Source organism: Pterocles gutturalis, unplaced genomic scaffold (genome assembly GCF_000699245.1).
Source record: "Pterocles gutturalis isolate BGI_N339 unplaced genomic scaffold, ASM69924v1 scaffold16576, whole genome shotgun sequence".
In the NCBI taxonomy this organism is placed as follows: Eukaryota; Metazoa; Chordata; class Aves; order Pterocliformes; family Pteroclidae; genus Pterocles; species Pterocles gutturalis.
The window spans coordinates 8,225-18,951 of record NW_010098179.1 but is presented as its reverse complement, the minus strand read 5'-3'; the positions used below and the strand labels follow the sequence as shown (position 1 = coordinate 18,951).

At 52.5% G+C, this 10,727-nt stretch overlaps 1 protein-coding gene across 1 annotated transcript in view; it reads left to right on the top strand.

Moving 5' to 3' along the window:
• Positions 1-117: 117 nt before the first annotated feature.
• Positions 118-10,727, top strand: part of LOC104472404 (uncharacterized protein C16orf45 homolog) — a 17,290-nt gene continuing 6,680 nt past the window's right edge. Inside the window, exons 1-2 of the mRNA XM_010088078.1 lie at positions 118-232; positions 9,212-9,332. Coding sequence (XP_010086380.1) covers positions 118-232; positions 9,212-9,332 — 236 coding nt within the window. The remainder of the gene's footprint in view (positions 233-9,211; positions 9,333-10,727) is intronic.

The window sequence follows — 10,727 nt, the reverse complement described above, 5'->3', positions numbered from 1 at the left end:
GGGACGGAGGCGAGGGGGGCATGGAAGGGGTGGAGGGATGGAGGGACGGCTGGAGGGGAGGAAGGACGGACGGAGGGATGGAGGGACGGCTGGAGGGGAGGAAGGACGGACGGAGGGATGGAGAGACGGCTGGAGGGGACTAACCGGTGGGCCATCCGGCTGCTGCTGCCCGCAGAGACACGGAGCCGCTGTGCTGTCACGCCCGGCTACGGGCATGGCTGTGCCCGGGAGAGTGGGGTATCCGCCCTGTCCTGTGCTGCCTTTTCCCCTCTCTGACCAGTTCCTCCAGTGTGAAATGGGCTGAGCAGAATGGGGCGACGTGGACCAGGGGGATTGTCCAGGGCAGTCCTCAGCCGTGGGGTGGGAAGAAGAGACCCAGTGCTGGGCTGTGGGCAACATCCTAGGAAGTAGGGGCTCCTGCAGTCCCTCTGCCATGACATCCCTCCAACCTCTGCCCTTCCCCATCGCTTTCTGCTCCCCCTTAGCCCCCTGCACCTCGCCAGTTAGGGACAGGCAGCTGGGAAGGAGGGATGGAGCAAACTCCAGCATCCTGCTTGGCTCTACTGTGTGGGGGTGCTGCTTGTGAAGCTGCTCAGCTCCTTGGTGAGCTGCCCGAAGTTTTAGTCCTTCTCCTTTGTGCCTTTCAGCAGGGAGATATGTATCCTCCCCCCCACACCTCCCCTGCCTGGGAAGAGTGTCTGTGCAAGACCCTTCCCCTGGGGGATCAGAGCCCTTCCATCACCTGGATCCTCTGCTGCCAACAGCCAGGTGACGTCAGGGTGGCCCAGGGAAGGGACAAACGCTTGCTGGACTCGGGGTGCTGTGTATGGCCTGGGCATTGCCCCTCGGTTGCCTGCAAGCAGGGTTGTGGTGGCTGCGGTATTTACTGGTTCAGTGCAGTTGTGGAAACTCCCAGCTCCTGGGGGACCCTCCATCTGGGTGAGACCGTGGCAGTGGTCCGTGTCTGTTTTCTGAATGCTGCTCTGCTGTTTGTCACCATCCCAGGAAATCTCCAGCCAACCCTGTGAAGCGCTGAGCACACGCAGCCTCTTGCCCTGCATGTGCTCAGGAGGTGACCAGAGGAGTGTGCACACAGCGGCGGGGTGTCACCGAGGGCTGACAGCCCTGGTGGTACCACCTGTAAGTCATCCTGGGTACCTCACCTGTGAAGCCTGGTTTTTTTGATGGCTGTCTAACGGCCGCAGTGGTGCTGAGTGTGCCGAGGGCTGAACAGACGCAGCCAGAGAGATTCCCCCACCTGTGATGGGCTGAGGCTGCATGTTTCTCCCTGGTTTACTGGAGGGGGCGGCTGGGGCACTGGCAGGGAAACAGCTGGGGTTTGCAGACTGCCAGGAGCTGTGATCTCTCCCATCTGAGTATGAAGCTAGCCTCGGGGACCAGCGGGCTCGGCCGTGCGTTGGCGGTTCTGGAGGCTCATGTGGCTCCCGCCAGGCAGTGGGGGTGGCGGGGGCTGCCCTGCAGCCGGGCAGCGAGTTACCATCACTCTGTTATCGAGCTTGTGGAACAAGGGCTGATTTTGCTGGGGCTGCTTTCCGTGGCAGAGAAAAGCACATGGCTGAGTTAAAGGCCTCTTGGGATGGAGCCCAAGTAAAAAGCTCTGTGTCCTTCCACAGGGAACTGTCAATCAATCACCCAACTTTAATCATGAAGGAAATCGCTTGAAACTCAACCCTGCGCCAGTTGCTGCTGTGACTCATCTCAGGCTTGCTGCTGGCTGTCTAAATGTTTTCACCAAAGCCATATGGAGTGGAAGTCTCCAGCTAGTACACTCTTCATTAACAATACTTGCTTCCCCTGGGCCATGTGTGATGATTAGAGCATCTCCAAGTTTCAGTCGAAGCTTTCTCCCCTTGGTTTGCCAGGTTGAAGTGGTGCCCGTTGGGCATCCTCTTGCTCGGGCAGCGCAAGGCTGGTTCCTGCGTTGGCTCTGCTGTTGTGTGTGCAGCTGTGGGAGCAAAGGGACCCGTGGGCAGCGTGGCTGCGCATGGCTGTCCCCTCTCTCCATCCGCAAAGGGAGACTCAGGACTGTGAGCTTGGTCACAGGTGTGACAAACGTCCCTGCCTTAGGTGCTTGTGGGTGCCATGCACTTGGGGAGGGTGTAAGAAACCCATCCTCAGCTTTGGCAAAACCATCTCCAGGGAAATCTTTTGCTGCATGCAGGATGTGCCGGGTTTTAATGCACCGTGAGTTCCGAGTGTCTGCACTTGTCCTTTGCGACTGCTGTGTGGTGTTGCTGCCGTTGCACAGGCTCACGGGTGCGTGGTGCCCTTTGGTGTCACCATCTCAGGAAAGCTGTGATCCAGCCTGTGCCTGCAGCTGCTGGGGTCTGGGAGCTCAGCATCACCCCGTGTCTGCCTGGAGAAAGCATCTTCTGAGCTAGCAGGGAGGATCCATGCACATCCCTGTCAGTCATCACAGACTGATCTTATTACATGGAATCACAGAGGAATTTGGATTGGGAGGGACTTCTGGAGATACCAAGTTCAACCCCCCGCTCAAAGCAGGCTTTGTAGTTAGATCAGGTTGCTCACAACCTTGTCCAGGGGGTATCTTGGACCAAAGAGAGAGATCCCACAACCTCTCTGATCCTTGTTCTGGTGACTGAACAACCCAAGGAGGAACATTTTCCTAATATCTCACTGGAATTTCCCATATTTCAATTGTGCCCATCACCTTTCGCCTGATCTTTATGCACCTCTGAAAGGAGTCCAGCTCCATCTTCTCCACATCCTCCCATTAGGTAGGTGAGCACAGCCATGAGAGCCACCTTCACCTTCTCTTTTTTGAGCTGAACAAACCTGCTTCCCTCTGCCTCTCCTGGTCCATCCCATGCTCCAGCCCCTGCTCTCACTCCGATGTTCAGCTGTTGGCATGATGACCTGTGGTCCTGGGCAGGTGCTGGCAGGTGGAAGAAGTCTCCATCAGCAAGTTCATCTTCCCATCCTGTCAGCTGTGTGTTAGTCACCTCTATGGATTCACTGGTTTCTCGTGAGGTTTAGTGGATGTTGTTGGTGCAGAGGCATAGCTCTGTGTCCCCTTCTCCAGATGCTCCCTCCCGGGGTTTGTGGGCTTCATTTTGCAGGAGCACTCACCTGGGACTGTCCTTCCTCCACTTCTGCCCCAAATTAAGCAGCACCAGGCACACAGCTCTCCTCTTAGAGCTTCTTGTCCAGGTCTTGTGCTTTGGTGAGCAGTTCCCTAGCGTGCCTGAGAACAAGATGGGGGGACACAGAATGCCGTGACCTCGACCAAGGCACAGCCAAGGGCTGAGGAGTTTCCAGCTCGAGTCCTGCAGCCAGTGCTCTGCTGGGTGGTGCAGACCTTCCACAGGATGCTCCTGACCTGCAGCAGAAGGCTGCTCGGAGGCGTCCTACAAAAGATGACTTTGGGGGATCGTGAGGGTGGCTCCTCTTGGGTAGGGTGGTCCCAGCCACACCGTATTCCCTGTCTCTGATGGAAACCCACCCAGAGCGGAGACAGGAGCTTTCTCACTCCTGTGGGCAGCTGCCTACATGTTGAAATCACATCCCAGCCTCCTGCCGCAATCAGGGGAGAGCAATCCAGCGCTGCCACCTCCTCCCTTTGTGTACACAGGCCAGGATTTGCCTCTCCCATCTGGGATGGCTTCTGCTAATGAGGTTCTGGGATGAGAAGGGAGAAGAAGCGATGCTGACACCCCCTTCAAGCCCTTGCACTCACCCACTGGGAGACAGCTGGCTGATAACTCAGCCAAAGACTTCTGCCACCAGTGATCAAAGATATTCTGGGCTATTCACCCACCCACCCAGGCCAGGAGTGACAGTCCTCCTCCCCCAGACCCCCTCCTGTGTCGTAGGGGTGATTAGCTTTGTCCTTGGCTAATGAAGGCTGCAGTAAGCTCCTATCTTTGTTTATTGGTGCATCTCTAAAATAATATCAGCCTTGTCATTGTAGCCTGCTCACAGAAGTGACATTTGGAGCAATGCAGCTTTTTCCTGACAGCTCCAGAGCTGCTCTGAAGTGTAGCCGAACCCCAGGGAGCGGCTGCCCACCAGCACACGCCGGCTCTGCGGGCTGCACCTTCACACCTGGTGTCACCTGCGTGTACCCTGCAGTGAGATCTGCCTGGCCCCAGCGCCTGGCCCCAGCTGCTCAGTGCTCCTGGGTGTGGATACAGCGAAATAACTCAGGCAAGAGGAGCTCGGGGGTAGCAAAGCAGCAGGATGCTTGGGATGAGGGACCTCAGCATCCCAGTCCCCTAGCAACCGCAGTGCGGTCCCCTAGCAACCGCATCCTGGTCCTTTAGCAACCACAGTCCAGTCCCCTAGCAACACCTTTCAGGCCCGTGGAAACAGGGCTACAGGAGGGTTTCTGTGCAAATCTGCAGCAGAGGCATCGATCAAGAGCTGGTGGAGGGCAGCGCATCCAACCCCACACCTTGCCCTCCCCATGTATTTGTTGGTCTGGCTTAAGCAGGCAGTGGTTCCTGACAGCATCCCGACAGCTTAGAATAAAGAAGGGTCGGGGATTCAGCAGGCTGGCATCGGCTGAACGTGGCCTCTGTGGCTAGGGCAAGAGAGAGATAATCCCCAAGTAGTCCTCATGAGTTTCTAAACCAAGAACAGCAGAAAACTGACCTCCAAAGCAGTCATGCTAACCCAAACCACTCGTATTTCCACTATTAAACCTTTGCTGCCAGCAGCCTTGATAACAAGCCTCGCTCTGGGCATGAGTTCTCAAGCAGTTTGACACGATGGGTGGAGGACCAGTGGGTGCAGAGTGGTTTGCCTTGTGCCTTTGTGCCTCCCTGCCCTGTAACCCTCGGCAGTGGCCTGGGGATCCCGTCACGTTGAGAAGGGGGGGTTTCCTCGAACCCTTTACATTTGATCAGCCTGGCAGCTTCCCAAGAAAGTCGGGGTCCTTGCACTTGTACGGCCTGCCAGCGTCCCGTATGGGGACCCTACCGAACAGCCCATCATATTGGAGGACGATGCGACTGACCTGTTCAGGGACCCGCACTGACAGCGGCACTGAGTCACATCCCTTATTGCAATTGTTCAAGTTCCTGGAAACTTATGCAAAGCAATTTTTTATTCTATAAAATAGGTTGTGACAGTGGAGGTTCAGAGGTTGCCATTGAGAGCAGACTGCAAGAACAATATCTAACCAGTCTTTATTTGTTAGTAACTGCTAGGGTAAATGGATTATTTAATGCGCATGGAAAGAGGTTCTTACCTGTCAGGCGTCCCTGTGGGGGAGCGGACAGGTTCAGCCCATCAACTGATCCCAAAAGTTACAATGGAGTCTTCCCTAACTTTTTCCCTTCGTCAATCTATTTTTATACTATTTCTTTGTGTTTAGGTGGAGCTGAATGACTCTGGTCATACATACCTTTACTACTGATTGGTGTAAAATTCTCTCGCTTCACTCTTGAAGGCATAGTCAATAAAACAGGGCATGCTCAATGTGGAGCAGTCGTGCCTTGGAGGCGGGTAACTTCGGAATGGAGGTGTGTTTGGGTATTATAATGCCATTATAATGAACAAGGTTGATCTTAGGATAACGATTTCAACCACAGCACTTGGCACCGTACCTGCCGTCTTCCTTGCTGGACAGCGGCTGTGCAGTTACCGGCTCGTGGTACTACTGTGTCCCCATCTCCTGCAAGGGAGTGTAGCAGGGCATGGCCGCCAAACCTTCCTTCTGTTCCACCCCCGCTTTTGTACGCTGTTCTGTATCGTTCTGTTCTTAGCATGTGCCTGTGCTGTTACTGGGGGGAAACCAGTTCTTTGCGTGCCAACCGTGCCTTTGTCCCAGAAAGCAGCAACTGTGTTTTACCTTACCCTGAAGGTTTTCTTATAACATTATAACTACTGTTGGGATATAAACATGACTTCAGAGAAACTAATTTCCCCCCCTCGAGTCATTTGCCCACAAATCCCTGAGCCCCATGCTTCAGCTCTGGCATCTCCAGTTCCCAGACCTCGGCTGCCTGGAAAATCCAGCTCCTGGCACTGGTGCTCCTTGGCTGTGCTCCCCCCGTCCCTGCATGGGAGAAGTCCCAGGGCTACAGGAGGGCAAAATCTCGGGGAGGAGATGTGTGCTGGGGACATTCAAAGGAAGCAGAATATGCCCCTGATGTGTGTGATTTGTGATGTTTTCTCACAGCCTGGCTCTGCTGGAGCTCTGAGCCCCCTCTCCCCACCCTGTGCTGTGTGTCCATCCCAGGAGAGCCGGCTCAGCCTGCGTGTGATAGATGTGCTGCTGCATGTCCCTGATAACAAGCTCAGCAATGTGTCTCTGGGAGCCAGACTGGGCTGGAAGGTGGGAGCTGGTCTGGGAGCAAAACCTCAGCTACCCCATCACATGGGCTGGGAGCTGCTGGGGGACGTGCAGACTTGCAGGGACGGTGCGAATCAGCACGGCATCCTCGTGTAAATCAGTGGGACAGGCTCGTGCGAACCAGTGGGACATCAGAGGGACAGCTGTGTGTCCACTGGGAGGGGGGAGGCAGAGCTGGTGGTCGGAGCAATGGATCGAGGTTGCTGGATGCTGGACTCTTGTCCTGGCTGTCCCTGGGCTTGTCACTGTGCTCTTCTAAAATATAAATCACAGCTGCTTTTTCCCACATTTTGCTCTGAGGCTCTTGCCTCTTGCCCTGAACAGGTGGCATCCTCCTTCCCTGCCTCAGTTTCCCCAAGTGGGTTATATAGAGGTGGTGCTCAGCACTCCAGAAGATGAGGAAGCTGAACTGGACTACTGAGTACCATGGGGGCTTTTTCCCCCAGTGAGCTGGGAAGGATGGGCTGTCTTCATCCAACCTGTGATGGAAAGGGACCAGCGATGGGAGTTTCACCTCCACGCCTCCTCAGGAGGCCCCTCCGCGCTATATGGATCCAGCGTTGGGTCCTGGCACATACTGGAGGACAGGCTCATGTCTCTAGGTGTCTGCCCATGGGCTGGAGATGCCTGAGGTTTATATGGTTCTGGAAAAAGAGAGAGAGATTCCTGTCCTTCTCTCCAGCGGTTTTTAGCTGCCTTGGCATCCTGCCATTCAGCAGAGGGGAAGACCCTCTGGAAACTTGGGGCTTTCTCAGCAGCGTAGAGCCTGGCACAACACTGATGTGCTGCAGAGCCAGCACAAGCAGGCAAAATAATGCTCGTTTCTAAGGCTCAGAGAGCTGCAAGCTCAGATGAGGTGGCCTGCTGGCCTCTGAGGTCCTCTTTCATGCAGCCACTTCATGCATATTGCATGCGCGTTTGGAGCTGTGCTCCAAAAGAAATCAAAGAAATTAACAGTCAGAGTTTGTTGTTCCGCAGGTATTCCTTTATTTACAGCGCTGGGCAGCACTCCGCATTAAGTGCTCCAACAGAGGAGCAAAACTGCAGAGGATATATGTTGCAAACTTATACGTATTCAGTAAATTCCCTGGAATTATTTCCATAAATATAAGATTTCCTGGAACTCAATTAATATATGCAAATGTTCTTTTGCTCATGTGCAGAGGTTCCACCGGATGGTCTTTAAGTGGTCTTCGGGATGAAGTAAGAAGTCTTCCTCCCTTGTCCGCTAGTTGAACTTTCTTCTGATGCTGCGCAGGGGTGTCCCTTTTCTCAATTAATTTTCTTTTCTTCATACTCTTACAAGGTTGCTGATTTCTTGATTATTTTTTACAGATGTTCTTCCTTGCTTGATTGTTCTATTCCTAAACCATTACAGTTAGGTTAAACATTTACTACTCTTAAGACACCTTATGACCTTCCATCTATTGGCTAGCTACACAACGTTCCAGAGTTAACTTGAAATTTTTGCAATAATTCTGCAGCTTTGCTTCAACACAATTGCTGGTGTAAAGGACTATTCGTGCAGTTTTGCAGAAACTGCAGATTGACTGTCTGGGCTCGGATGACTCGTGGTGTCTCAAAACATTCCAGTGGTAGATAAGGAGATGGCGAGGAATGCACCGAAGGCCTTCCTCCCGTCACTAACAATGGACTGGCAAACACGGGCTGAGTCTAACAATGGACTCAGTCTTGCTCTTGCAACAAAGTAGCCAACCCTTGCTGAGTAAGGCCCTGCCTCTGTCTGTAAAAGGTGAATAAACAAAGAGAAGGGGCTGGCGGGCACCACCTGAGGACTCCTGAGATGCTGACAGACTGATCGAGCAATCCCCCCACCCCCCTCCAAGATGTTGACACTTTCCTCCAAGGATCCAAAGAGTGGTGAAAACTTTCCTCTCTCTCCTCTCCTTTTCCTTTCTTTTTCTCTTCAAGTATCTCTTCATCTCTCTCTCTGGCACATATGGCAACCCCTTATAAGTTTAATGCCAGCTCCTTTTGGGGCTTGTTTAGCAGGTTTTCTGTAGGTTGTTTATTTTAATACTGAAAAGTGGTTGCAAGTGTTGTGAGCGGTTGGGGTTAAGTGATTGTAAATGTGAGTGGCTGCGGGTTTCTTAGTGTTGTTGGAGATTATGCTGTCGTTATCACATCGCTGTAAGATTTGGTGTTGTTGGCGGTTGGTAGTGTTGTCATGAATTGTCTTTACCAAGTAATTTGTTTTCTTTTATAATTCTGTTAAGTTTAATGCCAGCTCCTTTTGGGGGCTTGCTTAGTAGGTTTTCATGTAGATTGCTTATTTTAGTGGTGCTTATTACTAACCGTGGTAATATTGGTAGTTACGCTATTCTTACCCCATTGCTATAAGATTTAGTGTTATTAGTGGATGATAGAATATTCATGGATTGTCTTTACCAAGTAATTTTCCTTTTCACTTGATTCTGTCATATTCCCCACATTTTCCCTTTTTCCTAAACAATTGTATGCATTGAAGTTATAAGCCAGTACGCAATTCTTTGGTGCCGTCTCACCTTAATTTGCCCCAAGGGATATATATATATGTATATATATATAGAACCTCCGCGAACCTCACTCATCCCCCCCAGGGTGGTTCTATGAGCTGGGTCACAACAGCTGGCCACTCAGTGCCCTTGTGTGTGTCGGTGCCTTTCCACGTGCTCGTTGGGCTGACTCCTCTTGCAGCACCCAGCAGGGTAGCAAGAAGCCTGAAAATGAGTTTAAAACTGATGTGCTGAGTGATATTGCTGGTCTGGTGTTTGCGGGGGGGTCCCCGTGACAGGCCTGCGGTCCCCATTATCCTCAGCACGTGTTTCACATCTCCTGCTGCTAACGTGGCTCCCGTTCCGTTTGCAGAGGAGGAGATTGTTTCCATGGCTGACTCCACCACCACCATCGATGACATCGAAGGCGAGCTCTTCAAAATCGAGAGGATCAGGGAGATCCTGGTGAGGAGGGAGTCGGAGCTGCGGTACATGTGAGTACCTGCCCTCCTCCTGCACTGTCCCCCCTTCCCAGGGTCACCCCGGTGTTTTCTGCCTGCCTGATCGAACAGGGCTTGTCCCAGGGGATGAGCAGAGCTGAGGCCACTTTCCACCTCGTTTTCGAATAGGTCCCTGTCACCAAGCTGCCACTGATGTCACCTGAGCCAGCCTATTTCTGTGCAAACAGTTTATGACACCGGTTTAACTACACTAAATGTTTCCATATTCAGCTGCAGGCACTCCGTCTTCCCAGTGGGTCCCTACTCTTCCTCTTGGGCTGGGCTTGGGAAGGGACCCGAGGTTTGGTGGTTCGTTGCTGCTCTCCAGAGATAGCGCTTCACCCCAGCATGCAGGTCTCTGGCTGTTGAACTGCCAGATGGTCACAGTTGACTCTCCCTGTACTCAAGTGTTACACATCCTCCCCGCTCCTCCTTTCCTCCTCCATGTCCTGGCTGCTGGGGGACATCAGGATGCACCAGGGCTGGAGTGGCCTTGGGACTGGACCAGCATCGCTGCCTGATGCCCGTCTCCATGCAGCATCCTACTCTCCGCTCCCACCACAGTCTTGGCAGCCAGAGGAGGAGGGAAGGATTTTTTCCAGGGTCCATTTCAATAATGAAGGCAGTTTGTGAGTAAAAATCTGTAGGCTTTTTACATTTAAGGCAAATAAATAGTCACCATGTTGCAGAGGTACTAACCAGCACTTAGGGTGATAAAGAACATTTTCCCTGGGTATATCGTGAGATTTTATGGTCTGGGAGGAAAAGGACTGACTGGCATTTGTAGTGTGGGTTGGTTAAGCTTTTTAATACCACTGAACTGCTATAGTCAGCCCTGTCCTGAGATCCTATGCTGTCAGGTCAACACAAAACCTGGGGTCTTTTGCTGGTAGTGCCAAAAATCATATTTACTGGGCTGCAGCACTCGATATGCTGCTTTTTTAATGTGTCTGGGTCCCCACTGGAACCTGCACTCCAGGGATCTCCAAAGCCTGGAGATGCCTGTGTAAATCTGCTGTCTGGGAGAGCTGTGCGCTGGACTGGAGTGTAGAGGTTTGGAGTGATGACCTCTTTGATGCACAGTTCCCCCTGAATAGATGATTGAAAAGGATTTTTAGAAATCATCAAAAGTGTAGCTCTTAAATGCTTTCCATGGCAACCCGTACCTAAATCTCACAGGTGCTGTCAAAACTCGCATCTCTTGCTTTTTCTTACCCCTTATTTGTTTTCTTCCTTGGCTTGCACTTGGAAAACAAAGGGAAATCATCTACAGAAACCACATACCAGGGTGGGCACGGCTGCAAAAGTGATCACTTCGAAGGCTGGAAACACTAGGATTACATGTCTAAGCTGAGGGCTTCCCTGGACATCACTGCTAGAGAAGAGGGC